Source organism: Leptonychotes weddellii, chromosome 16 (assembly GCF_054177405.1).
Source record: "Leptonychotes weddellii isolate Sample4059 chromosome 16, ASM5417740v2, whole genome shotgun sequence".
Classification (NCBI taxonomy): Eukaryota; Metazoa; Chordata; class Mammalia; order Carnivora; family Phocidae; genus Leptonychotes; species Leptonychotes weddellii.
The window spans coordinates 45,781,888-45,809,866 of record NC_138384.1 but is presented as its reverse complement, the minus strand read 5'-3'; the positions used below and the strand labels follow the sequence as shown (position 1 = coordinate 45,809,866).

The following is a 27,979-nucleotide window of genomic DNA, read 5'->3' as shown; positions in this document are numbered from 1 at the left end:
ACATAAATAACCAAAAAAAGAAGCAGTAAGATGTCTGAAAGCTCCCATCATCCTCAGGAGAAAAGCAGTGCTCTTCAGCCTGGCATTGGAGGGCCTGTTTTTCTACAGCTTTATCTTCCTTTCTTTAAAAAATAATTTAATGAATTTTTGAAAGATTTTATTTATTTGAGAGTGAGAGAGCACACAAGCGTGAGTGGGAGAGGGGCAGAGGGACAAGCAGACTCCATGCTGAGTGGGGAGACCTCGAGATCATGACCTGAGTCAAAGGCAGACACTTAACAGACTGAGCCACCCAGGCGCCCCATAGCTTTATCTTCTAAAGTCTAATTGTGACACGAGGATGAGCAGTAAGCGATGAGTGAGCAAATGGCACAGTGGTCCATTTCCTTTGGGCTGTTTGCACTGCAGGGGACATCTGTGATGTGTGCCCGGCCCACGTGTCTCTCTCCCTCTTTCTGCCAGGAGAGGGGAGAGGCGCTCAGTCTCCCGGCCTCTCTTGCAGCTAGGAGTGGTGCAACAAACACTTCTGGCCAATGAGACATAAACACAGGTCTGCTGCTGGCTGTGGGAAGGCCACGGCTTTTCTTTATAAAGAAAGGAAGGGATGCGTCCCCTTCTTCCTACAGATGTGACGTATGAAGCTACGCCTGTCATCTCCTTAGCCAGAGGGAAGGGCCGAGAGGATCTCATAGAGAATCATAGCTCCCTCTACCCCCAGGCTGTGGAGACTCTGAGCTGTGGGCCCACAGCTGTCCTCCTCCAAACTTGTTTTAGGAGGAAAATAAACCCTTAGTATTTAATCCATTATTGGGAATGTTTTGCTATTGCTGAGAAATGTAGTCACCAGTGTTAAAAAAAGAACCGAAAGACTTCACAGAAAAACCCAGTACAGGGGTGTGGATCCTGGAGCACTGTATCTGGGGGCCCCGTACTGGGGTCCTCCCAGCTCGAGGTGGCACAACAGTGGTAATAACAGTAGGATTCCCGGGGAATTCTCTGACTAGACCTTGCTCTGAGCGGCTCACACAGGCGGCAGCTGGAGGTAGCAGAGCTGGAGGTGGGGCCAGGTGGGGGGCGGGGACCGGCCCAGGAGCAGGAGGGAGAACAGCAGGAGCAGCAGCAGGCCCAGGAGGGGTGCCGGGGCCAGCGGGGGCCGAGCGACCCTGTTGGGAGGCAGTCCGGTGCTTCGGGAGGGCCCCGGGGTGGGGGGTGGCTGGTGCTGTCTCAGCAGGGGGCAATGCCCCAACGCCTGACGGCCACCCTCCTTCTGGAGCCGCTTCGGGGCGCACCTGAACAGCTGGGGCTGCAGCGGGGGCAGGCAGAGCTGGCCCGAGACAGGCCTCCTGACTGGGACCAGCTCTTTCCGCACAGGCACCAGGGCTTGCCTCGGCTCGGGCTCGGCAGGGCTGCGGGACGGAAAGGAGGGCGGGGCAATCACGCTGGACTTTGCCTCTGCCTCCAGGCCCCTTCCAGTCCCCGTGGGTCCTGTTACCTCTCAGGAGGACTTCCTGGAACGTCTTCAGGGTGAGGGTCCCCCAGAGGGCTGGGGAGATTGGCCTAGAAGGACAAAGGAGACAAACTTGAGACCCTCGGTCCCGGATTGTGAAAGGCCCTTGGTTCAGGCCACTGCACAGAAGTGACCACATGGAAGTGGGTGGAACACAGTGAGACACCCTGCCGGGTTGGGTTCCCAGCCCTGCCGGCTTCCAGCTGCATGTCCCTTGGAAGCTCACCCTGCATCTCCATGCCCCACTTTCCCCATCTGCTGGACAGGGTCGGCGACAGTCCCCAGCTCACAGGGCCAAAGGGGAGTCTGCATGAGGGAACGCAGGTCAAAAGCAAAAAAGCGGGAGGGCGCTTGGAGCAGTGCCTGGCGCACAGTGGGCGCTCAGTAATTATGGGAGCTGTTCAAAATTACTATTTCCATTTGCACCTGATTCTGCAAGCATCTAAGCTCCCTGAGGGCAGAGACCCCATCTTCTCCAGGAGTCCAACCCTGTGCTGGACCTAGTCCAGCGTGGGCGCTCTTCCTGCCTGCGTCAGAACCTGCAGGTGCTTTAAGATGAAAGCCCCAAGTATTCCTCCAGGGGCCACCTCACCCCCATGTCCCTCTGAAAGGGCGCCCCCTCTGTTGGCCTCGGGCTTTCCCACCCGTGGATGCTGATGATGGCAGTAAGAGCAATAATAAAGAACAACAGGGGCCACCAGACTCAGCCCCTCCCCTTCACCACAGCCACCTACTGTGCGCCTGCTCTGTGTGTGTGTGGGGGGCTTTCCCGTGGTCCTTAAACAACACCCCCCGCGTGCATGCACACACACACACACAACTGGGAGAGATGGGAGTCAACTCAGCTGTGAGGAAACTGACGTGGGGCCCAGTCTCTGTGGAAGAGAGTGGGAGGTGGGCTTTGGGGTCAGGCTGCTCAGAGAGACCATCTTGGAGGGTTTGGACCCCGAAGGGGCCCAGATGCCTGGCACACGTTCGGGCTCTCACATTCCTACCCTGAGGACCACGGGCTCCCCACCTCTCCTCCCCGAGCTTCCCTCCACTCGCCTGCCTTGAGAATGGGGATTGGCACCTGCACCTCGCCCTGTGGCTTTGAGGAGCAAAGCAGCTGGTGTGTGTGGTGCCAGGCGGGGGAGCCGTCACAGGCGCTGTGCCCCAGAGAGTTCTGGGGCTGGCTGGGGAGGGCCCGGCCCCTTCCTGTGTGTGGGCGCATGTGCGTGTGCATTTTCGCATTCCGGGGGTGTAGCCACGTCTGTGAGGCCTGTGGCTTAGCGGCTGCAGCCCTGTGTATGTGCTTGGGGGGTCCCCCGGGAACATTCTGGCCGCCCACTGGCCTGCAGGCCTCCCCCCACGGCTCTGTCCGCTCTCATTAGCCATAGCAAGGGCCTTGTTATCTCTTGGCCAAATGATTTTTCTGTCTGCTCAGGAGAAGTGGGGGTGTGGGTGAGGGCTGGGAGGAGCCACCACTGTGTCACCCTCCTCAAGGGCCCGGAGTGGGTGGGGACCGGGAAGGGGTGCTGGGGACTGCCTACCGTGATCTGGGGCTCTGCTTCCTCCTCTTCGTCTCTTCTGGGCAACCTGAGGGGACAACAGAATCACCCTAAGCATCTTCCCTTGGCCTGGCTCCTGTTCACCCACCGTGGAGCTGGATGAGCCTTTATTTAATTTTATTTTTTTAAAGATTTTATTTATTTATTTGACAGAGAGAGACACAGCGAGAGAGGGGACAGAAGCAGGGGGAGTGGGAGAGGGAGAAGCAGGCTCTCTGCCAAGCAGGGAGCCCGATGCGGGGCTCGATCCCAGGACCCTGGGACCATGACCTGAGCCAAAGGCAGATGCTTAACGACTGAGCCACCCAGGCGCCCCTGGATGAGCCTTTAAAGCAGGGGTCTTAATGGGGACCGGGCATCATGGATGGGCCTGGGGGTGTCCTGGAGCCCCATGAGCAAACTGCTGTGTGTAGGTCAGTGTGCATATTTTGCAGGGGAATTTTCAACAAACTCTCAAAAGAGTGTGTGACCCCCAAAAAGGGTAGGAGGGTCTCTTAATCAAACTGGCTTTCTCTTCTGCTATTTTTCTGGCTGATGCCCTAGCTGGGAGCTAGGCTTCTGCTCTCTTACTCTCCCAAACACCAGAGACTCAGAGCTCCCCAAGACTCCAGGGCAGGTGTAGACCCACCCCCCACTTAGTGCCTGGGGGCGTTGTGCCATTTTCAGTGAGTCTCAATCTTACTGGGTCTTCTTTTAGGACTGAGATTCCAGAAGCCAACTGTGTGAGCAATTCCCCCCACAAATCATTTCTCTTCAGTGTGCAAGCCCCCAACCTCTGCCCCTCCAAGGGTTGCAGCTGCCTGAGCCCCTGAAATACCTATTTGGGGACTTAGACCTCAAGCTGCCCAGCCCAGATGCCCCTTAGAGACCCAGATGTCCATACCACTGGCTACCACCTTCACGGGGGACTAGGGGTCCGGCCCTCCAGCTGTCGCCACCTTGACACCCTCAGGACACAGCTGTGTCTTCAACTAGCACCCAAAAAGTGCTAGTAAGCTAGGCTGGTAAGCCCCCAGCCTCTGCCCAGTCAGACACACAGCGGTCTCATCCCCTGGAACTGATACTTGGACCCCAGGTGGCTCCTCCCCCAGCACCTCTCAAGATCCAAACCCTCACCCCTAGTCACCTTTAGGGGCCACAGGATTCACCACCTCATTTCCAGCTTCCCAATCTGCGGATCTCACTGCCCTGCTCCCGGGAAACTCAGATGTCCAGCCCCCGCCCCCGCTGCTGCTCAGCCCCTTCTCCCTTCCCTTCCCCGGTGATGCAGGGGGAGGTCATAGCTCTGGAGCCCCCCTCCTGCCCAATCTCAGTTTTCTCAGACAAGTCCAATTAGAGGCCAGTGGCAGGCAGCCTCATTAGTTGTCTCAGCCAAGAGCCTGAAAGAGGGGAGGGGAGGGGCGGGAGGCACCACAGGAAACCACAGGCCCCAAGACCAGGCCTGAGGAGGCTGCGCCCAGACATCTAGGGCTTTATCTCTCCTCAGAGGCCTGCAGCCGAGCTTCCTAACAATCACAGGGCTGGGGCTCCACGGCACTGATGCTCACACCACCCCCATCCTGGGATTTGAACCCAGGCTGTCTGATTCCCGAGTCCCCGATTGTCTCCTAACTACCTGGATGTTCTCCAAGGGCCGGTCTGGGTTTCCTTCATCCCAGGGTTCCCTGGAGGCCTTGGGAGAGGTGTGTTCAGTGACAGTGACCCAGTGACTGAGCTGTCCCATCAGCCAGACAACTGTCTTCTTGTCTAAGAGTTTCCTATATGAGTACTGCTCCTACGGGACCCCATTCAAGCATCATGTCCCCAGGAAGCCTTCCCCCCCAGGTGGCTCCAAGTGCCAGATGCCCTCCCAGAACCAGCTGGGTCAGAGTCTGTCTCCCTCTAGACCAGGAGACACTGAAGGCAGGGCTGGGGATGGCTCATCCTGGTTCACAGGCCAAGGGTCACTTCAGTGGGAGGGAATGAATGAATGAAGGAGTGAATGATGTGCAACTCCCTCCAGGGCTTTTCCAGTCCTTGCACACTGTCTAAGAATGTGGTGTCCCCCCAAGGCAGGGGGATGGCTCTGGAAGGAACAAGCTTCTTACCACATCGATCGCTCCTTCCTTCCTCCCTGAGGGTGCGCTGGTTCTCCCTGCAAGTTTCTCTGTGGGAAAAGGAAAGGTTAGGTCTCCCAGGCTGTGACACCTGCAAGAATTCACCACCTGCTTCTAAAACCTGCCCTCCTCTTGGGCTCCCTCCCTGCCCCCAGCCATCCTGTGGCTTGATGGAGAAAAGTACGATCTCCCCACTTGATTTACAGGGAATTCCTGTTGTGATTGGGCCTCATGGCTCCCTAACCACCTGCCACTCCCTCTGCTGCCCAAGCGTGTTCTATGCTTTCATGCCCCACATCCCCGCGTGTGTGCTTTCCGCTGCCAGGAAGGTTTCTCTCTCCTGACACCACTCAATTTCTCTCTCTTCTCTGAAATAAACTCAAGTGTCAGTTTCCCTATGACACCTCTCTAGTCTCCCACCTGACACAGGTTCTCCCTTTGCTAGGCTCCCTCAGGGCCCACCCCCCACCTCTGCATACCCATCACACTGCATGGGGATGGCCCGAACGCACCATCTCCCCACCAGGCCCTGAGCAGCTCCGAGCCATAGCTCCAGGACCTGGAGCCGGTGGCACCCTGAGGCCTGGGTCGGCACTCCCCTGGATGGGGCATGGAGAGCTCCCAGTGGAATTCACTCTGACTCACACCTCCTCGGAGGGATGTGACTCTGTCGCCCACAGGCTGTGTGACTGGGGACGGATGACCTCTCTGAGCCTCGGTTTCCCACAGGTAACAGGATGAGGGGTGAGGTTGCCTACCTCGCAGAGATATGGGGGGAAGTAAATGAAAAATCAGGGGCGCCTGTGTGGCTCAGTCAGTTAAGTGGTTAAGCATCTGACTCTGGGTTTCGGCTCAGGGCATGATCTCAGGGTCATGAGATCAAGCCCCCTGTTGGCTCCGTGCTCAGCGTGGAGTCTGCTTGAGAATGTCTTTCTCCCTCTCCCTCTGCTCGTCCCCCAGCTTGTGCTCACTCTCTCTCTCTTAAATAAATAAATCTTAAAAAAAAATTCAAACAGGGTGCCTGGGTGGCTCAGATGGTTGGGCGTCTGCCTTCGGCTCAGGTCATGATCCCAGGGTCCTGGAATCGAGTCCCATATCGGGCTCCTTGCTTAGCGGGGAGCCTGCTTCTCCCTCTGCCTCTCTCTCTCTCTCTGTCTCTTATGAATAAATAAATAAAATCTTAAAAAAAAAATCAAACAGCATGGGTTTTGAAGGGAAACACAGAAATTTCTCTCAACCCAGGGAGAAAATGAGCAAAGAAATGAGTTTCTCCTTTAAGAATGGTGAAGAGTATAATTCTGAAGCAGTATTATTTTCAAGACAATGCAGTTACAGAGCTGTTAGCAATATTTTCTTTAAAAAAAAGAGAAACAGGGGCGCCTGGGTGGCTCAGTTGGTTAAGCGACTGCCTTCAGCTCAGGTCATGATCCCAGGGTCCTGGGATCGAGTCCCGCATCAGGCTCCCTGCTCTGCGGGGAGCCTGTTTCTCCCTCTCCCACTCCCCCTGCTTCTGTTCCCTCTCTCGCTGTGTCTCTCTCTGTCAAATAAATAAATAAAATCTTTAAAAAAAAAAAAAGAGAAACAGAGAGACTTCTGGCACTAATAGATTAAAATCTCACTTTTCTGTTGTGGACATTGAAGATGAGTTGTCTCGATCGTTTCGACGGATGTTGAAATATTGCTCAGGTAACTACAGAAGTCATAAAACAACTGCTATGGATGAGTTCAAGATTTCACAGTGGGCTTGCTAAGCTGCTCTTAAGGGTGCCTTGTATCCCAAAAGTAAAAGCTTAATGTATCTTTATGGTGTTCAGAGGAACGATTCATTTCTTAGCTTCCCCCAGCAGGACCATTGTAAATGCAGTGCTTCCTGACAGTGTTTTCGCAACGACAGAACTACCACTGTGCAGTTTGCGTTTGCTTTGCTTGCTCTTGTCTACTCCCCTTGCGGGCCAGTCCCCAGAGGACAGGGATGGTGTCCTGCTTGGCTTGGGCTCTGTGTCCAGTAGGCCCTCGGTCAACGTTTGCCCGTGGAATGGGCAGCAAGCTCGTGGCACATGGAGTTCCAGGCCCCTTTCCCAGCTCCTGGACTCCAGTGGTCTTGGAGCCCCTCCCACGCTCACCTGTGCCCCGGTTGGGGCTTCAGGCAGAAATTCCACTTCCTCATCCGTCTCAAGGATGACCTCCTCCCACTGCCACACGCCACACAGAGGGCTGGCGAGAGTGGCGGCTGCCACTTCTTGTTTCTGGCAGAGGAGAAGCCGTTTCTGAGGCCAGGGAGGGCCAGGTGAAGGCACAAGATGAGTCAGAGATGGGGATGGACATGGGCTGAGGCATGGGGTGAGAGAAGACGGCGGTGGGGGGTGCTGGGATGAGGCTGGGCTGGGGAGCAGGTAGAGGCAGGACATGGGAAGGGTTTGGCAGCAGAACCAAGGACTGGGGTAGGGATGAGGTGAAGGACTGAGATGGTCCTGGCGGGGAGATGGGATAGGGTGAGAATCAGGGCTGGGTCAGAGCTGTGGTAGGCAGTGGGTTGGGGTGTTCTCGAGGAGCCGGGCCCACCTGCCGAATGGCCTCGATCTCCACGCCCAGTGATGGGGGCAGCAGCCTGGTCCAGCCCACTCTTCTCGCCTGGGCCCCTTCCGGTAGCCTGGCCACATGGTCAAGAGGGGAAGGCTCTCTCTGTGCCTGCCCCCTACCTGTCAGTCAACCCACTCTGGGGTGGCTGCTCTGCCCACTTTGTGGCTGGAGGTTGGGGGTCCCTGCCTTTGGGCTCCCCTCCTGCCTCCTTCACCCCTGACGTTCCACTCACTCATCCGGCCCCTCATGGATCTGACTCAGCTGCTCCTCCAGGTGTGAGATTTCCAGCCTCAGTTCCTGCAAAGGAGGGAGTGAGGAACCCCTGCCTCTCTGTTCTTCTCCATCTGCCAGCCTTGGGCTCCTCTTACAGTCAATCCCACTCCCCTGACTTCTTTGGGCTCCTCCAGACACATATTGCCAAGGGACAAGGGGGAAGAAAGCAGTGACAGAAACTTAGGAAGCCAAAGAGAGACAGAGAACAGCAGGAACCCAGAAGATAACCCACCAGCCAGGAAAATTAAGAACAAGAGACATGGATGGACACAGATTCACAGAGAGGCAAAAGACACACGAGGTGTAGGATACTCGTAACGATCAGGGGCCAACAGAGGGTAGAGTCGCCCCTGGAGACAGACAGACTAGATCAAAGAAAGGCAGACACATAGAAAGATGAGCAGGGGAGATGCAGTGACAAAACCCCCACAGAGAAAGAAACTAGACCGGAGGTGGAGATACACAGAGGGAGAGAGAGAGAGAGGAACAGAGGACAAGTGAAAAGGCAGGAGAGAGACACAGACTCCACAAGACGGACGGGGGCAGAAAGAGGCATGAACTGCAGAGATGGCAGAAGATCGGGGCCAGGCAGGGGGCCGAGGGTGGGAGGGCAGCTGGCTACCTGGGTCGTCGTTCTGTACTCCTCCAACGTCTTGGCCAGACTCTCCATGTGGCGAGTGCGCTGGGGAAGCCCAAAGCCCACTGAGATGGGGCCCAGCCCCGCAAAGATGCAGAGGCAGGGGTAGGGGAGACTGGCAGGGTGAGCCTGGGGGAAGATCTAGGGCCTGAGGGAGAGCATCAGGTTTCTAGATCCTGCAGGGACAGGCTTGCCACACCGGGGGAACCCTCTGACCTCTCTGGGCTGCTTATCCAGGGATGAGACCCAGGCAGGACTCCGCTTTCCAGACCTTGGGGCAGGGGCAGGGGATGGCCAGGAGCACATGGAAGGCAAATGTCACCTCACCACCCCCAGGCCACTCACCTCCGAGAGGACAGCATCTCGTTGGCAAATGAGGCTTTCACACTCATAGAGCTGCCGCTGCCAAGGAAGGAGCCCGTCCATCTGTCCGGCCTCCCAGGAGAGGCCTCAGCCAGTGCTGCTCTCCCTAGCCCACCCAACTCTCCCGAGTCCCGCTCCTCAACCTCCCACGATGTCTCTGGACATCAGCCACCCAGAGAGGGATTTTAGCCGAGCTTCCGGGAGCCCTGGGAGCCTGCTGGCTTGATGAAGTTCCCAGCTCTCACTCGACTGGAGCGGTTGAAACTGGTAGAAATGACACCAGGGAGGGGTGGCACCTTCAAAGCCTCCTTCTCCGTGGCCAGCTCCTCACTCCTCCTTTTGACTCCATTCCGCTCAGCCAGTAGCTTCCCGTTCTGGAAGAAGGAACAGCCACTTCAGCCAACGGCAATGTTAGCATGCGCAGCGACATTTCCTGAACACCTGACGGGCAACAACAGGCCTTGTGCCGAGCACTTTATATATCTGGGCCCATTGAATCCCTCCACCCACCCTATGAGATCTCAGGTGTGATTTCTCTGTGCGTCACTGGGTGCTTGTCTGTAAAACATGGAGATGAGATAGGACCTACTTCACGGGGCTGATAACAGTATCTGTGAGCACGTTCTGAGCATCTTACAAGTGTTACCTCACTTCTTCTCCCCCATTGTGCAGATAAAGGCAAGTCTGGCATAGAAAGGTTGAGCACCCCCTCCCCCAGGTCATACAGGTGGTCATTCGTGCAAACACGCGCTACTGTATGTTAATAAGCACAAAGCATTTAGAAGGGCGCCTGGCACATACCAAATGTTCAGGAAATGTAAAATATGTTTTTATTATTTTTTTAAATATTATTTATTTGACAGAGAGAGACACAGTGACAGAGGGAACACAAGCAGGGGGAGCGGGAGAGGGAGAAGCAGACTTCCCGCTGGTCAGGGAGCCCGATGTGGGGCTCGATCCCAGGACACTGGGACCATGACCTGAGCCGAAGGCAGACGCTTAACGACTGAGCCACCCAGGCACCCCGTAAAATATGTGTTTTAAAGATACTTTCAAAACTTCATGTTCTAAATGTTTCTCACACACACATAAGTAAAAATACCAGTATAATGGACTCCCACTGCCCACCGCCCAACTTCAATAATTATTTACATTTTCCTAGTTTCTTCTCTATTCTCCCAAGTTAGTTTTTTTTTTTTTTTGGTTTTGTTTTGTTTTGTTTAACAGATAACTCTAAAGCAAATGCCAGGTAGCCTGTGATTTCTACCTAGAATGACTCCAGCATTTTAATTTCCTACGTAAGGAATTTTTTACTTTACCAAACTCACAATACCACGATCACTCTTAACAAAAGTAATAATTCCCATATCGAATTTGTGTTGTTTTTTTTTTTTGGTTGTCTCACAAAAGTCTTTCCACATTTAGTTTGTTTGCATGAGGATCCAAACAAGGTCTGCTGTGGCTTTTGATTGAAATATCTCATTTCTTTTCCTCTGACAGTGGTCGCCCACCTGTCCCAACCCAGGCACTTTTGGGGGGCCCATCTTTTGGGGAAGAAATCAGGTTATTTGTCCCATAGAATTGGTGCATTTGGATTTGGCTTCTTGAGTTCTCATTCCCTCCACAGGATGTTCACCATGTTCCTCCAACCTCTTCATTTCCTCCAAACTGGTGGGTAGATCCAGGACCCTGTCCAGGCTCCTGTTCAATCTTTTGGCAGGAAGATTTCCCGGGTGCTGCTATGCATGTCACATTGTGCCATTTGGGAGGAATGTCATGTCTCGTTGTTAATGTTTTTATTGGCATCACCCTCTGATTTTACAGAGGAAATTGACGAGTGGAAGGGCTAAGAAACTTGGCCAAGGTCATATGGTAAGTGAGTGGACTCAAACCCAAATCTAACTCCAAATGCTGCACTTATAACCCCCAGACTCTCTGAGCCAGACGCAGCCCCAGGTGAGAATGGGGAACCAGCTTCATCTCTGGCCTCAGGGAGCTCATCACTAGAGGTGGGGGCCAGTGCAGAAGCGGATGATAACAATTTGGGAGGTAGACTCTGATGAGGCCTAGGGCCTGGGCCCTCTGGAGCCCAGATGACGGGCTTCTTGAAGAGGCAGTGCTGGGGCACTCCGAGTCCTCCAGGGGGAGAATTATCCGAGAAAACAAGGGGGCCAGGAGAGGGGCAGCTCACGCCAGCCATGAAATGGGATCCGATGATAAAATGGCCCCAAACCCAGTCTAGAGTTTCCAGGCACCAAAAACTCAGCAACTTGCACTAACTTCAATGTGAAGCGGCCACGGGCAAAAGCATTTCAGGGCAGAGAGGCAGTTGGACTTCCCTTGCCACGCCCCTCCTCCCTATGCCCCTGGGGACACCAAGGCCAGTTCCTCCCTCTCTCCAGCTGGCTGGGCTCCAAGTCCTCCATCAGCCATCCCTCCTTCTTGGTCTCTGCGGGCCTGGGCTGCCAGGTGAAGGGCAGAGGAAGGACAGGCCAGGAATGCTGTGTCAACATCTGTCCACCTGGTGGGGATTTGGAGGCTGGGTCCTGGGCCACCGGGTAGGGAACCTGGTTACTCAGTCTCTCCTTCCTTCTTCTGCAGTAACCCGAGCCCTGGTCTGTAGATTCTCTGTAGGAAAGTCGAGTGTCTGAGTGTCCCTTACTCCAGCATTATTCTCCTGTAACTTGAGAACTCGATCTATAGATGCTCTGTAGGCTGCTGTGGGGAGGGGAAAGGTAGGGGGGGAGTCAACCAAGAATAGCTCCGGTTTATCGAGCGCCTAGGATGTCCCAGGCGCTGCTCAAGGCACTTGACCTGGCAGCAGGCCTTCTGGGCTGGGAGGAGGCAGAGACTGCCAACTGCGATTCACCCTGCTTATTCCTTCTGCTTTCGTTGGGGGTCCACTCTCTGCCTGGGCAGGCGGGTCCTAGCTCCACCCTGCGGGGTGAATAAGAGGGGGATCTCGGCAGATTCGGGAGAACTGGCTGGTTAGCTAACCCAGCAGCCATTCTCACCCCCTCTCACTTTCCCATCTCCCACTCCAGAGGCTGAGCAAGGTCAGATATTCTCCCAGCCTCCCTTGCAGCTGGGGGTGTCATGTGATCCAGTTCCTGCCAGTGCAATAGAAGAGAGGTATGCTGGGGTGGTGGGTATAGTGGGGGTGCTTCTGGAAAAGCTTTTCCTTCTGATGAAAGGAGAGCCATGAGAGGAGCATTAGCTGGGCCCTCTTGCCCCTCTCTGTCCTGCTTTGAATGAGACCACGAGGGCAGAGCTGTTGCAGCCATCTGTGATCATGAGGCCACAGGCCAACGAACATGCCTGTCACCAAACCAACACAGAGAACTTCAAAGTCTCTTGTTAAGGAAATGATGTCCTTCAGATTGAAGCCACCATTTCTTTGGTGTTCTCTTCCTTGGAGCTGAAAGTATTCTGGCCCATCCGGGGTTGGATTACCCATGCCAGGGAGTGGTTTGGCTATAATCATATGATGTCACTTTAGCCAATAAGATATAAGAGAGAGGTTCTGCCATGGGGCTGTAGGGAAAATTTCTCCTTGTTCTTAAAAAGAGATGTTCTGGAAGAAAACAGTCACATCTGTGTGCACCCCATGCCTCACACTGTGGCAGCCATCCCGTGGTGAGATTCCCATTGTCCCAGAGGATGGAATTTTCATGGAAGAGCCAGAGAACAATAGTGGAAAAGTTTTGGATTTAAATGTAAAAGCCATAATACAGATGTAGGACAAAGAGATTTGGGGGGATTGGGCAGAATCAGTATCATTGCCTGGACTGGGCAGAGATCCTTAGGGCGGGGGAGGGGCATAGGAGGGTCAAAGAAGAGAGCAGTAGAGGGAAAACAGGCCCTGCAGCAGCCCCAAGCCCCAGGTTAGCTGCGAGGGGTTTAGAGGTAGGATGCAGTTGAACCATGCAACCCCTGGGATGTCTGGGAATCCGAGAGGAGGCATTTCTCAGCTCAGTCTCAGAACCAGCAGGGGCCTGTGAGTAACAGAATGGAGATGGCTGTGTGAGGAGAGGAGGCAGAAAGGCCCAGCGAGGCCCCTTGTGGCCACAAAGAGTCTCAGGAAAGCAGCTAAGCCTCCTCTGTGGCCCTGGAAGGGTGTGGAAGGCGCTGAGGGAGAGCCCCCAGAGGCCCTCGTGTGTTGGGGGGTCCAGAGGTCCACTGCCAGCAGATGCAGTGAGGACTGTATGTCCAGAGACCAGAGGCAATGCCAGCCTCCCAGTGGATGCCAGCATGTGATGGTGACTAAGGCTGAGGACCAGATGGGATGATGAACATCAATCTTGTGACGAGCAGACAGAAGAGACGTTGAGGGAGGACTGCCGCCTCCTGGAGCACTGAGATGCCGTGTGTGTCTCCAGCAACTTAGATGCCACCTTGCAGGGGGGCGGTGACGAGTTTCATCAATTGATGAGTTTCAGTTTCCACCTAAAAAGGACTAGGTGGGGGGCGCCTGGGTGGCTCAGTTGTTGAGCAACTGCCTTGGCTCAGGTCATGGTCCCAGGGCCCTGGGATCGAGTCCCATATCGGGGTCCGCAGGAGGCCTGCTTCTCCCTCTCCCACTCCCCCTTGCTTGTGTTCCCTCTCTCACTGTGTCTCTCTCTGTCAAATAAATAAATAAATAAAATCTTTAAAAAAAAAAAAAAAGAAAAGGACTAGGTGGGCCCAGATTTACTAAGATGATGTTCTCTTCTCTGTGCCAGATGGAACGGGGCTTGAATCAGACATGCAGACATGCAGTTGAACTGGGCCATTCCAGACAGCGTGCGAAGCCCTGGGCTGAGCACTGTCATTTATTTCTAGAACAATCCTGCCGAGCAATTAGCCTCCTCCCATTCTCAGAGAATAAAACAAAGGCTGGGGAAGGGGGAGTCACATGCCTGAAGGTGGCCTGTCTTATAAGTGGCAGAGATGGGATGTAAACTCAGGGCTGACTTCAAGGCCCGTGTTCCACCATAAAAAAATGCTAATATATGAACAACACTGGTTAACTTTCAGCGAGCACTTCCCGTGGGTCCTGCCTCATGCCTAAGACTACAAGCATCCTCGTGTTTAAATCTCACACCACCCGATGAGGGAGATTCTGTTATTTTGCCCACTGTTACAGGTGAGGACACCGAGGTACAGAGAGGAGATGGACCGGCCCATGCTTATGTAGGCAGCCCCAGCGTGAGCCTAGGCAGTTCGCCCCATGTCCCACACTCTTACCAACCAGGGCAGTTCTCACACGCTGTCATGTGACCTTCAGAGACACTTGTACATTATTGGGATTCCGGGACCTCCCTCTACACACTGTCAGGGTGTTTGGGTGCAGGCTGCCGGGGGTGTTTGGGGGCAGCAGGGGTAGGGCGGGAAGGGGGAAGAGGTGGGGGTGGGCACTGGGCCTCAGCTCACCTCCTCCTGCAGAGTCTCCATCTCGGCCACCAGATGCTGCTGCTCCTTCTCCTGAACGGCCCCAGAGAGAGGACAAAGGCTCCTTCTGGGGCCTCCTTGCCCCCATATTGCCCTTCTCCCACCCCTGGGAACCCATCTCGGGTCTGGGTCCTGGAGGAGCAAGTCTGGGAGCCCTGAGGGCTCCTGCTGTCCCCTCTGTCACGAGAGGGGTGGCAAATAGATCTGGACCCTGAGTCTGGGGCAAGCAGGACCTGGAGTCAGGGAGGAAGCCAGGGTAACCTCTGCCCCTTCCCATTCCATTGTCAGGCTCTGTTGCTCAGACTCCAAGAAGGGGGGAAAGATGAGGGCACCTTTGTGCCCCTTGCCCAGAACCCACCGTCTGCCGGGCCTGGGCCAGGAGGCTGCGATTCTGTTCCTCCAGGCTCTTGGCCAGAGTCTTCAGGTCCTCCAGCTCCTCATCCACAGCCTTGGCACACTGCAGAGCCTGCTGGGTACTGAGTGGGGGTGGGGCGGGGGGGGCCACACGGAAGGGAAACAGAGACCAGAGAGACAGATCCACTCAGACAGTCAGAAGCAACAGAGAAATCCTGACAGGGACCTGGGAGTGGGGCACAGAGACCCAGAGGGAAAAGCAGGGAAAGAACCTAGTGTAGGAGACAGAGACCCAGTTTCTACCTAAAAGACTAAGGGGGTGGGACAGAGACCTGGAAAGAGCAGGAGACTAAAATAGGGGGAACATGACGGACATGAGAAAGATAGAGCACAGGGACAGGCATAGGCCGCTGATATGAAGACGCAGAGAAGAAGAGAGAAGGGAGACTGAACCCAAGAGGCTGAGAGACCAGAACCAGGGAGACACAAAAGAGAAAGAGGAAGAGCAGAAGGGGACAGTGCAGGGTCGAAGACAGGGCAGGAGGTGCAGGGAGAGCACGCAGAGAGCCCACCTGCGAAGCTGCTTGCGCAGGGCCGAGATCTCCTCCCCCAAGCGTGCAGACCCCTCCTCAGCTGTCTCCACGCTGCGCTGGAGCTTGGCGTTCTCCCCGGCCAGCCTGCGGTTGCTGAGCTCCAGGTCCTCCAGGCTGCTCAGCAGGTCGGCGGTGGCGGGCCTGGGGTCAGGGAGGGGCTGGTTACCGGCCACAGCCCCCACCTCCCTTGGAGGGGTAGTGGCGGTGGTGGGGAGATGAGGCTCTTCTGGAGAAAGAGGAACAGGACAGAGACTGCCCTGCTCTCCCGGGGCTAGCAGCACAGCCCCACCCCCACCCCGTCCCTCACCCACCCCTGAAGGACCCAGAGCCCTATGGCAGGGAGGCTGGAGAGCGTGGGCAGCAGGGAGGGCAGGTCGGGGAGCATAGGTACAGCTCAGGTCTGGGGTCTTCGCCTCCGAAGCTCTCCAGGTTGGCTGGCTCCTCGGCTTCTGGGCATCCTGGAGGGAGAGAGACAGAGGGTGGTGGGCTCCCCGGTGACCTTAGGCGTCGCGGAGCCCCAGGACTTGGGCTTGGCCTCCACTAGCCTCACCCTCGCATTTGCCCTGGGTCATCTCATCTGCTCCTGGGCTATGATTATATCCACCATCCGCAAGACCTCTTGCTCATTGGTACTCTAAGCTCAGGCTGGATCTCTCTTGTAGCCCTGAATTCATCACACCCAGCCCTGGGCAGCAGCACCTCAGCTACCCCCAAACCTGTCCCTCTTCCGGGTTTCCCTCCCCACCAACTCACCCAGCCACTGGGCTGTCCTGGCTCCCTTGCTCCTCCTCATCCCCACAGCGCCCCCCACCCCCAGAGTCCTGGCTCTGACCTTCTTCCCTGACTCTGTTCCACTCTCCTCTCTGTCGTGGCCAGTCCTGGCTCAGGCTTCTCCCTCTCCTCCTGGACCCTCACCACAACCTCATCCCCAGCCTCCTGGTCTCCTGGCCTCCTGGCCTCCAGCCTCCTCGTCCTATCCTTCCCCCACCCAGAGGGGTGTTTCCTCAACAGGAGCTGACCTGCCCCTCCCCTGGCCCCAATTGGAAGACGCTCAAGAGAATGTCAAGAAAGCTGTTTTTTAGGGGCAACTGGGTGGCTCAGTTGGTTGGGTGACTGCCTTTGGCTCAGATCATGATCCTGGAGTCCCAGGATCAAGTCCCACATCAGGTTCCCTGCTCAGTGGGGAGTCTGCTTCTCCCTCTGAACTTCCCCCCTCTCATGTGCTCTCTCTTTCATGCTCTCTCTCAAATAAATAAATAAAATCTTTAAAAAAAAAAAAAAAGAAAGCTGTTTTTTAATTTTGTTTTGTTTTTGTAAGGTATAACAGGAACACTTTTTTATGGAACACCTCCTATTGTGTGAGGTTCTAGGGATAAAATGGGGAATGGATCAACTAACCAAACAACAGGGCAGGTAACTGAATCAGAAGGTCAGATTTCTCCAGGAAAGCAATGCAGGTCTGTGAGTGAGCCTGGACAGCCAGGGACCTTAGCCCGGGGTATCCCGGGGCTTCCCCAGGTGTGGGAAGTTTAGGGAGAACCATCTGAGCAGAGGAGCATGGTGGGCAGGCCCGCAGCACATTCCAGGCTGAGCCAGGAGGCCCAAGGGAGCAGGGACTAGAGAGTAGGCAGGAGCCCAATGACGCTGACAAGGAGAGGTAGGCAGGGCCTTGCATGCCTCAATGATAGGCCTGCAGTAGGGGGAGGACTTGGAACCAGACCCTGAAGGAAAAAAACCCCAAAGCTCAGAGAAGGTGGGGAGGCAGCCATGGAGGTGCCTAGAAAGCCAAACTCACAGCTCCAGGAGAGAGCAAAGGTTCCAGGGGTTCCACCCAATGCCCCTGGCTCCCATCCCCAGGTGGGAAGTCCCTCCCACTGTCTGACCCTGGGCCTGCCTGCTTCATTCTATATATAGTAGTCTTACCAGATGGCAGTTGCTGGGAGGTCAGGGCCCCCTTGAAGGCTGTCTCCTCTTCCAGCTCTAATCCCCTGTATCAAAGGGATGAGGCTTAGAGCCCCCTGCAGCCACCCCCAATCCTGACCAGCCACACAGGGGGATTGCTGGTGGCAGGAGGAGGGGCTGGGTCAGGTGAGAGCAGGAGCACTGAGAGCACCACGGTGGGGAGGAAGGCAAGGCCAGATGGCAAGAGCCCTAGGCCAGATGGAAAAGCAGGAGGGGCAAGGACTGGGTTTGGAGAAGGGATGGGGAGGGGCCTCTGTCAGCCCCCCAGCACCCCCATGTCTCCCTCTTCCAGCCCCTTTTATTTTTGCCTCCCCATCCCAGGAACTCTGTCTGCAGACCTTCCACCCCATCCCCCCAACCCCATCTCTTCACTTTTCTCTCCTCCTCAGCCTCCTTCAAACCACAGTTAGGTTCCTGTGCCCAAAGGGTGCTGGCAGCAGTAAGCAGGTGTAAGGTTAGATCTTAGGAAGGACTTCCCAGGGGAGGGTTGACAGTGCAGAGACCCACCCATCCAACTGACAGGCAGCGATCCAGTCCCGCATGACGGCCAGGAAGGTGTCCAAGTCCACAGTGGCCTGAGGGCCCTCCCCATTGGGGTCCAGGCTGCAGGCCAGTGTTTGGAGGCGTGCATCCTGGGGGTCCTGTCCTGTCACAGCCTCCAGATAGGCTAGTACGTGGGTCACAGCCACAATGCCTGGAGACAGAGCATGCTGTGAGGGAGTCTGGGGCAGGTGGGGGTAGGGGCAGGCGATGGCTTGAAAGTAGGAGGACCCCAGCGGCTGGGCTGGTGACACCCCTGCACCACGGCTTAACCCAGACACTTTGGGAAAGTCCTTCCCTTCCTCTGAGTCAAACTTTTCACCTGGAAATAGAGCCCAACCATCGTCACTCAGAGGGTGGACCAAAGAGGACCTGCTGTACCCCATCGGGCCCACAGTGGCTGCCCTCCCACATACCTCTCCCCACGCCCTACCCTCTTCCATTAATGTCCTCACCCTGAATGGCCTCCATCCTTTTATCCACTTCCTTTCTGAAGCTTCCCACAATCACCCACCTCGCCCTGCAGGTCCCCCAAGAAGGGGCCCTAGTCCATCCCTCTCTCTATGGCTCCCTAGTTCCCAGCCACCCTCCCCCATCCCTTATTACTACTCGTGTCTCCCAGGCCCACTGCTGCCTGGCCCCATTCTGCACCCCCAACCTGTCCTTTGGGTGTCACAAGCTTCGAATGTAGAGTTGAGTATTTGCTCCTCCAAGCTCAGCAGCGTCCCCAGACTCCCCTCCTCCAGCTGGTCCCAGAGGTACACTAGGGAGACAAGAGGGTCAGCCCGCCCGTGAGAAGGGGGACAAGAAGAGAAGGAGTGACCCTACTGCTCCTGCAGAGGGGAGGGAATTAATTCTGAGCTACTTGGAGTGGGGGCTGGTGGGGAACAGCAGGAAGCTTCAGGGAGGGGACAGCAACGTAAGGGTCTTTGAGTGGCTTCCTAGCTCCATACCCTGAGGATGTGGGCCCCATCTCTCAGGCCAGAAGTCCCCCCTGCTGTCTAATCCTTTGTGTCCAAGCCACTCAGGAGCCCAGATAACAAACAAAGGCTCTGAGATCACCTTTTCCTCATCTCTTCCCTTACCGCCCAGGCTCTGCTCAGAGGGGGCTAGGGGCGGAGGAGGGCAAAGAAGAGAGGATTCTGGGAGGAGCTGAGGGTGAAGGGCGGTCCCGGGAGCCAGGAACAATCCAATAAGGCGCGGGCAGCCTGGATCGATTCTGCCGGCTGCATCTCCGGTCTCCTTGCATGCCTGGGGGGCGGGGTCTCTCTCCTACCTGAATCCCCAACGAGGCTGGTGTCATTGGCGCCCACAGCCAGGGGCCCAAGATGAGAGGGGGTGGGTGATCTAGGTAAGGCAGGCGGTGGGGGAGCAGTTAGGAGCTCAGAGCCCAGCCATACAACTGTGGTCAAGTCGATTCTCCTTTCAGAGCCTCAGTTTCCCCACCAGTAAAATGGGCAGGTAGTGATCCCCCACCCCCAGGGCTGGGAGTGTTATGTTTGTGTATGGGAACAGCCCTCCCAACATACACATACAACGTGCATGTCCCCGGGTCTGTTTGTCCACTGCTGTATCCACAGTGCCTACATATAGTAAGCACTCAATAGATGCTCCAAGATACAGAAGATCCTCCACCCTTGGAGTTACTGGATTCCATGTTTCTGGGACTGTAAGTGACCTTCCAGGCTCCCTGCCCTGCCCTTGAACAACTGGGTATAGCAGCAGGCCCAGCACAGGCTGCTGGGTCTGACAGACCCAAGGGGCAACCCGAGCAAGGAGCATAGACTCTCTGAGCCTCAGTTTCTTCCTCTGGAAAATGGGGGTGTTCCCTCCCTCCTAGAGAAGAAGTGAGATAAAATCTAGAAAGGCCCTGGGCCCAAGGCCTGGCATGTGGTGGAGGCTCAATCACAGAGCTGAACATTTATCTAGCAGTTAGTAGATGCCCTTCCTCTTCTGGGGGTTTTCTATGGACCATGGTGGCTGCTATTAGCCCCACATTACAGATGAGAATATTCATTCAGTCATGGAGAAGTTAGGAACTTGCCCCAGGTCACCTGTTCAACATATGAATGCTCTTTTTTTTTTTTTTTAAAGTATGGGCTCCGTGGGGCGCCTGGGTGGCTCAGTCGTTGGGCGTCTGCCTTCGGCCAGGGTAGTGTCCCAGGGTCCTGGGATTGAGCCCCCCATCCAGCTCCCTGCTCTGCGGAGGCCTGCTTCTCCCTCTCCCACTCCCCCTGCTTGTGTCCCCTCTCTCACTGTGTCTCTGTCAAATAAATAAATAAAATCTTAAAAAAAAAAAAAAAAAGTATGGGTTCTGTGCCCAATGTGGGACTTGAACTCACGATCCTGAGATCAAGAGTCGCTCTGCCGAGGAGTCCATGAGCACTCTATCTAATTCCTTTTACTCTCCGGGGTTCTTTGTAGAGAGCTAAAATTCATTCCCCTCAGGTTTGAATGTTTGAACACATGCTCCTAGGGAAGGGGGGAGGGGTACCACAGTTAGGGGACATGAGGGCCCCTGCTGGGGCTTTATCTCCTCTTGCTGTGCTCCCCAGGTTATGGAGGAGGACCAGGAGCCCAGGGAGCTCACAGGCCTCGAGAGCTCACTCCCCAGGGCTGCTCAGCCAGGGAGAGCAGAGCCAGACTCAGCCTTGGACCCTCTGGCTCAGGGGATCCGCACAGGTCCACGGTCACTTCCTGGGACCCCCCAGGAACATGTCACTGCTTCTCCTGTTCTCTTCATTTCCATCCTCAGTGTCTCTACCTCTCTCTGTGTCTCTGTCTCTGCCCTTCTCTGGTTTTCTCTCTGGCTCCTCCTCTCCATCTTCCTCCCCATCCCTCTCTTTCTGGAGCCTTGCCTCTCTGTTTTCATCCTCCCCATTTCTCCATCTCTGGGTTCTTTTTCCATATCTTGGCGACTCTCCGTTCCCCAAGCCTCTGTCTCCTTGCCCCACTGTCTCCACTTCTTTCCCCCCGCCCCCAGCCTTCCTCTGTCTGTCTCCATCTCTCCCGGGTGTGTCCTTCCTTTTCCTTCAGGAGCCTCCCAAAGCTGGCTCAGTCCTCGCCCACGGGAGCGGTGGCCGCACGCCCTCTGCTGGTGCCCACGAAGTTACCATGTCAGTCACTCTGTCCATCTGCCCTCGGGACCCCGAACCCAGGTGTCTGCCTCCTGCCTTCCCCTCCGGAAAGCCTCCTGAGGCCAGAGTCCAGGCCTGCGGCCTTGAGAAAAGACACAGGCTCTGCTGCTGGACGCTGGAAGCCTCGAAAAAAGGGTCCTGCCTCTCCCCTAGGGTGGGAGCCTCCTCCCCCATCACAATGAGCTCTCCCACTTAGCAGGTGAATTTCAGAGAGGGCCACCTAGCGTCTCCCTGCTTCTTCCTCCCAAAGCCGGCTTTCACGCCGCTTTGGTCTGCATCCATCCAAACAATCAAGGACTATAATTGAGCGCCTACGAGTCAGACATTGTTTTAGGGCGGCCACTTGCCACATGCGGTTCTTGAGTATTTAAACTGTGGCGCGTGCAAATTGAGATGCTCTGTTAGTGTAAACTACACACCAGATCTTGAAGCCCTGGTATGAAAAAACAAAAGAATATCTCTGATATATTTCTATATTAATTACACACCAAAAGGATACAATTTTGGATATATTAGGTTAAATAAATCTATTGTTCCCATTCATTTTGACTGTTTCTTTTTTCTTTTAAATGTGGCTACTGGGGGAGGGGCGCCTGGGTGGCTCAGTCGTTAAGCGTCTGCTTTCGGCTCAGGTCATGATCCCGGGTGCTGGGATTGAGCCCCGCATCGGGCTCCTCGCTCAGCGGGAAGCCTGCTTCTCCCTCTCCCACTCCCCCTGTTTGTGTTCCCTCTCTCCCTGTGTCTCTCTCTGTCAAATACATAAATAAATAAATCTTAAAAAAAAAAATGTGGCTACTTGGGGCTCCTGGGTGGCCCAGTCGTTTGGGCAGCTGACTCTTGATTTCAGCTTGGGTCATGATCTCAGTGTCCTGGGATCAAGCCCCGCATGGGGCTCTGCACTTAGCAGGGAGTCTGTTTGAGGTTCTCTTTCCCTTGCCCTCTGCCCCACCCCCTCCACTCTCTCAAATAAATATATAAATCTTTAAAAAATAAAAAAAAACTAAATGTGGTTACTAACAAAATTTAAAATTACACTTATGGCTGGCATGTTGGACAGCGCTGCTCTAGGGACCGGGAATACCAGAGTGAATAAAACAGACCCCACCTCATGGAACTCAAGTTCTAGTGGGAGAGACAGAGATGAAACAGACAGACGAACAGATGAAGAGAGGCAGGAGAGGGGAGAGAATGTGAAAGTAAGCTTTTCAAAGGAAGCAGAGATCTGAATGAAGTGAGGGCTGAGCCAGCAAGTTGTTAGGGAAGGGTGCTCTGCGCAGAGGGCACAGCGCGTGCAAAGGTTTCTGCTCTAGCTGCCCCAGAGCAAACCAGATGCGGTGTCCAGACTGGTGGGCACAGAGCAGGTTCTTCAACGACAGCTCGCTCCCCCACTCCCACCCTGCACACCAAGGTGGAGGCTGGGACACCCTAAGCCACGTCTCCCAAGTCCCCGAGGCACAACCTGGCACCCACTCACCCACTGCTCCCTCCTCATCCTCCCATGGGGCAAACAGGGGGCCAGCCACCTACTTTTTGCAGTGGGGCCACCCGCCCGGCTCTCTGGCACATCCATGGGCCACCCTGGTCGCTCTGCGGCTGCTGGAGAAACTAACAGCCTGCCTCCATCACTGGGAGGGGCTGACAAAGGCTCGAATGCTCTGAGAGCTCCTGGAAGGACAAATGGAAATGGCCTCCTCAGACCAGCCACCCTGCCCCACCTGTGCCCCAGGCCGCTCTGGGTTCTCAGAACCTGTTTGCCCACCCCTGCCACGACCAGAGCAGCTCCCGCTCAGACCTGTTTTATGGATTGGAGGTGTGGGCTGGGAAAACAGGGGGGCCGAGGAGTGGGCAGCAGAGATCAAACAGGGGGCTAGTGGGTGCGGGTCACGGCCTCCTTGCTTCCCTTCCACCCTTCCTCCCCACAGCCTGTCAAGTCCCTAACCTTGTCCTTCCTGCCCTATGACTCTACCCTGTCCCCTCCTCTCCTTCCCTACAGCTCTGGGCCAGGCCCCATCCTCTTCCCCCTGGACCCTCATCTCATCCTCCTCCCCAGCCTCCCAGTCTCCAGGCTTTCCCCTCCTGTCCATCTGCGCAGGGCCCCAGAGCTGACCTGCCCCTCCCCTGCTCCCCAGCACCCCAGGGACAGAGCCTAGACCCTGGACCCGGCATCGAAGGCCCTGCATGGCCTGGCCCTGCCTGCCTTCCCACCCCAAATCACACCTGCAGCTCCAGCAGCTCTGAACTGCATGCTCTCCCCCCACATTGGCTGGCTGTTTCCACCTCCGGGTCTCTGCCTGGGACACCCTCCTTTCCAGCCCTTCCTGTCTTGGCTCACATGTCCCCTCTGGGAAAATGTTTCTGAATGAGCTGCTGTCTCTGGGTTTCCACACTGCCCCAGGCGACCGACCTTCTGCCTATCAGCCTGTATTTGGAACTGTTGGCCTCATCTCTCCTGCTTCAACCCCCCCACCCCCCACCATGGAGCCCTAGTGCCCTCAGGACTAAGTCCCAGCCCCTCTGGCTGGTGTGGGACACAGTGCTCCCTGTAATTCCTTGCCTCTTTTTGTCACTTTTCTCTCCACTGGCCGACCTCCAGGTCCCTCACCCTCATTACAGCCATGGGAACTCTGCATCTTTCCATGGTCTTCCCACACCACCCTCACCTGTGGCCCCTGCCCTGGCTCACAGCCTCCCTGGGGAGCCTTCCCTGAGTCCCTGGACCAGTTAGGGATTCCCTCCTCTGTGCCCTGACAATGACCTGTCCTGCCTCCATTATAACCAGGTTGACCATATGACTTACTGTCGCAACTCCAAGACACTTTCAAGAGTGAGAAGGGTGCTATTAATAATTACACTTGACAACAATGCCCATTGGGGATGAATTGGGCACCCTGGAGCAAATGGTCAATACAGGGTCACCTGGGGCCTGTCTGTCCTCACCCCACCTGCTCGTCGCCCCTTTCCTCACCAAGTCCTCCCCCCAGCCTGCTCTCCCTGGCACCAGCCGGGTCCACACTCCTTGGCAGCTTTTAGAATGTCCTAGAAAGAGTGGCCTTTGAAGACAGACCCTTCCAGGGTTTGGACAATGCGGGAGGGTGCAGAGGGGGGTGATGGCTGTGGGGTCTGAGTGGGGAAGGGCCTGGCACTGGGAGCCCCTGACAGGGATTGGGGGGGCGGGGTGGGGGGTAAACTCCTGGTGAGGGACGGAGGGAGGGTCTTTGACAGGGCAGGTTTGAGCAGGAGGAGGCCACAGGCAGGATTTAAGGGGGTCTGGATCTTAGAAGGGTCTCGACCAGGTTTCTGGGGCGTCTCTGGATTTCTGGGGGTGTCTGGATTTCAGAGGTCTCTGAGAGGATCTGGGGGGAAACTGACAGGAGTTTTGGCGGGTTTGACGAGACTTCTGGGGATCTCTGACAGGACCTTGGGGGAGGGGCGGGGTGTAACAGGATTTTGGGGGGGTAGTCTGGCAGGCTCTGAGGGACAAGTCTGACAGAATTTCGAGAAGATTCTGACAAGATTTCAGGGGTCATCTATTGGACTTCCTCCTGAGTCCTTTTCAGTATTTCTGAGGGTATCTATCTGGTCAGGATTTCTAGAAAACTTTTAACAAGATTTGGAAGGCCTTGATATTGGGGACGCTCCCCCACGATTCGGGGGCTCTGACAGGGCTTCTCTGGGGAACCTCGCCACAGCCAGGACGCACCTGGGTCCACGTCCTAGTCCCGGGACACAGCCGGGGGCCACGACTGACCAACGGCAGCTGCGGGCGAAGAAGGTTCGCTTGCGCCGGATCCGCCAGGAGAAGAGGAGAGAGGGGGTTGGGGAGGGACCGAGAGCGCGCGCAGCGTCTAAACCCCGCCCCACCTGGGCTCCTCCCCGCGACGCAGGCGCGCACCGGGAGAAGGCGCGCTCTAGTTTTGTCGGTTACCTGCAACGGCGAGGCCGCGCATGCGTAGGGCTACCCGGGCGCGCACGCCGCCTGGTGGAGCGGGCGCATGCGTATTGGCCGAGTGGGCCAAAGCTGGAGGAATCAGAGCCGGTAGGGGAAGCGAGGGACGTCTGCGTCCCTTTCGCTGGGGTCTTTTCTCCCGCCTCGAGCTTGGGTGCAGTGGGCCCAAGCAAGGGAGATTTGGATTGAGGGACCCCTTGTCCATCCCCACTTCTTATCAGCTACTAAGTCATGCCCTTTTTGCCGTCTGTTCCGTGCCAGGCTGCCCGTCACCGTCACAATGATGTCCTACCCTGTCTTGCCCTACCACTCCCAAGCCCTCTGTGGCTCCCAGTCCCTGAAGGATTCTTTCTCAAACCGTTTCATCCATTCCTATAAGGAGAGTGGGGGGGAAAATATTCTCAGCTTTCCCAGCTAGAGAGAAGAGAATTACATCCAAAATCGACTCCCAAGAATGGGGATTTGGGACACAAGATGTCCCATACAGGGGCTCCTGGAGAAGCCTGCTTCTCCCTCTCCCTCTGCCTGCCGCTCCCCCTGCTTGTGCTCACTCTCTCTGTGATTTATTTCTTTGACAGAGAGTCACAGCGAGAGAGGGAACACAAGCAGGGGTAGGGGGAGAGGGAGAAGCAGGCTTCCCGCCGAGCAGGGAGCCCGATGCGGGGCTCGATCCGAGAAGCCTGGGATCATGACCCGAGCGGAAGGCAGACACTTAACGACTGAGCCACCTAGGCGCCCTGAATAAATAAAATCTTAAAAAAAAAAAAAAAAAGATGTCCCATCCACTCCGTCTTTCTGCTAGCAGAGACACAGAAAAGGAATCCTTCTGCATCCTCCCGTTCATGCCACCATCATTCATCCAGCTGTCACCTCCTCAGACCTTCCGCTGCCGCACTGCCTGCATTAGGCCCCCATCTCACTAACCACTTACTATTTCTTAGTGGTCCTGATGGGGTGTCTCACAACGTGACATATTGTCTATCTGTGTACTATCACCCCCACTGGAATGTGAACTATATGCAGTAGGAGGCTATTTTGGGGCTAGAAGATGCCTGGCCCAGTGTGAGTGCTCAAAAAATAAAAAAAATAAAAATGGTGTTGAATGAATGAGTGAACCAATGGATGGAATCCAAGCCTCTTAACTACTGGTCAGTATAGAACTGATGAAAAGGCTGTGGGCCTGGAGACAGACATTCTTGGGTTTGAATTTTGGCTCCATCACTTCCTTGGCATCGTGGCTTACCCTCTCTGAGCCTCAGGTTTCTTCCCAGAAATGGAGATAGTAATTGCTTCTTAGGTTACCTTGAGGACTTAAGGTGGTAGTCGCTGTGAATTGTTATTATTATGGCTATTAGATGGTGACTTATCACAAGGCCTGGGAAAGAACCTGTTTGACAGGTGATGTGATGAGTGGTTAAAAGTTTGAGATATGGAATCAGACAAACCCAGTGCCATTGCGTGTGTGACTTTGGCAAGTGACTTCACCTCTCTGAAACTCAACTTCTCTAAAATGGGAACAAGTAGTATCCACCTCATGGGGTCTTGAGAGTTAATAAGAATGTTTGCCAAATGTTTTCTTAGCACAGGCTGTCTAGTGGTGGAGTCCTTGGCTCCAGAAAGTTCATTCTTTCTGTTTATTACTTCAGTATTTCTTGTTCCTTCCTCCTTCCTTCCCTTCCTTTCTTCCTTTTTGAGGTGTGGATAATTTTGTAAGACCTAAAAAATTAAAAAAAATTATATATAGTTGTAACATACATAAAGTGCTAAATCTTAAGTTATAGCTCAGTTAAATTTGTATAGAGTAGGGGAGCCTGGGTGGCTCAGTCAGTTAAGCATCTGACTTCAGCTCAGGTCATGATCTCAGGGTCCTGGGAAGAGCCCTGCATCAGACTTCATGCTCAGTGGGGAGTCTGCTTCTCCCGCTCCTTCTGCTCCTCCCACTGCATGTGTGCTCTCTCCCTCTTTTAAATAAATAACTAAATAAATCTTAAAAAAATTTGTACAGAGTAATACATTAATGAAACCACCCAAATAAAAAAAGAGAGTATTGTCTGCAACCCAGAAGCCTTATTCGCACCTCCTCCTAGTAATTACCTTCGAAAGGTAACTACTTTTGATTATGGCTTCGTTTGCTGAACATATGTTTATGAGATTCATCACATAGCAGTGGGCTATTCTTTTCACTGCTGTATAATTTTCCAGTGATGAATATGCTACAATTTTACCATTTCACTTGATGGGCATTGGGTTGTTCCTGCCTCCTGGTGATTATGAGTACTGTTGGTATGAATTATTTATTTAGATTTTCTTTAATCAATTTCAGTAATGTTTCATAGTTTTCTGTTTAGAGACCTAGCAAATCTTTTGTTAGGTTTATTTCTAGGTTGTTTTATTTTTTTATGCTAACACGATTCATTTTTAAAAATTTCATTTGAATTTTTTTGTTCTAAATGTTTAGGGGTATAATTGATTTTTGATTTTTATATGCAGTGAAGGGTAGCAGAATATGCCACCCCAAAACATACCACTATGGTATAAGGATCAATGTGAGCAGAAGACAACTGAGAAGAAGCAAATACAAGAAAAGCTCTCTACTCTCCTCCTATTTGTCCGAAAGCTGGACATAAAGGTGTTTCCCCTCCCCTCTCCACCAGGAGGGACAAAAGTTAATAACTCTAGACAACTCTAGACTCTTATCAACTCAGACACAGCACCGAAAGAATCTATACAGTAAACTTTATTAACTAGCCCTTATTCTCCATTGGTTCCCCCATATATATGCTTTCCTACAGTTTGCAGTCCTAGAAACTCAAAGTCATTTTCCTGTGTCTTTTTTTTTTTTAGATTTTTTTAAAAATTATTTTTATTTATTCATGAGAGACAGAGAGAGAGAGAGAGGCAGAGGGAGAAGTAGGCTCCCAAGGAGCAGGGAGCCCGATGCGGGACTCGATCCCAGGATCCTGGGATCATGACCTGAGCCGAAGGCAGACGCTCAACCATCTGAGCCACCC

At 54.5% G+C, this 27,979-nt stretch overlaps 1 protein-coding gene across 7 annotated transcripts; it reads right to left on the bottom strand.

Moving 5' to 3' along the window:
• Positions 1 to 144: 144 nt before the first annotated feature.
• Positions 145 to 25,320, bottom strand: KASH5 (KASH domain containing 5). 7 transcript variants are annotated; one of them, XM_081807645.1, is made up of 19 exons: positions 24,723 to 25,320; positions 22,550 to 22,687; positions 18,544 to 18,648; positions 17,853 to 18,039; positions 17,307 to 17,371; positions 15,775 to 15,841; positions 15,363 to 15,524; positions 14,795 to 14,912; positions 14,419 to 14,469; positions 9,252 to 9,380; positions 8,989 to 9,045; positions 8,629 to 8,688; positions 7,966 to 8,030; positions 7,716 to 7,803; positions 7,277 to 7,399; positions 5,145 to 5,203; positions 3,040 to 3,085; positions 1,493 to 1,557; positions 145 to 1,406 (listed from the first exon to the last, which is right to left on the bottom strand). In XM_081807645.1, the coding sequence occupies exons 2-19, from the start codon at positions 22,590 to 22,592 to the stop codon at positions 1,022 to 1,024; spliced, it is 1,875 nt and encodes a 624-aa protein (XP_081663771.1). In that variant the 5' UTR covers positions 22,593 to 22,687; positions 24,723 to 25,320; the 3' UTR covers positions 145 to 1,021. The 7 variants fall into 7 exon arrangements, with proteins under 7 accessions (XP_081663771.1, XP_081663772.1, XP_081663767.1 ...); XM_081807646.1 differs by having other exon boundaries at positions 9,303 to 9,380; positions 24,723 to 25,318; XM_081807641.1 differs by lacking the exons at positions 18,544 to 18,648; positions 22,550 to 22,687; positions 24,723 to 25,320 and having other exon boundaries at positions 17,853 to 18,530.
• Positions 25,321 to 27,979: the final 2,659 nt, after the last annotated feature.

Coding starts and splice junctions, on each gene's coding strand:
- KASH5 (XM_081807641.1), bottom strand. CDS start 18,328: ATGGAAGAGGGTAGGGCGTGGGGAGAGGTATGTGGGAGGGCAGCCACT. Junction 15,525..15,774: donor GAAGACCCCAGACCTGAGCT/GTACCTATGCTC, acceptor CCCTGACCCCAG/GCCCGCCACCGCCGACCTGC. Junction 9,381..14,418: donor TGGAGACTCTGCAGGAGGAG/GTGAGCTGAGGC, acceptor TCCTTCTTCCAG/AACGGGAAGCTACTGGCTGA.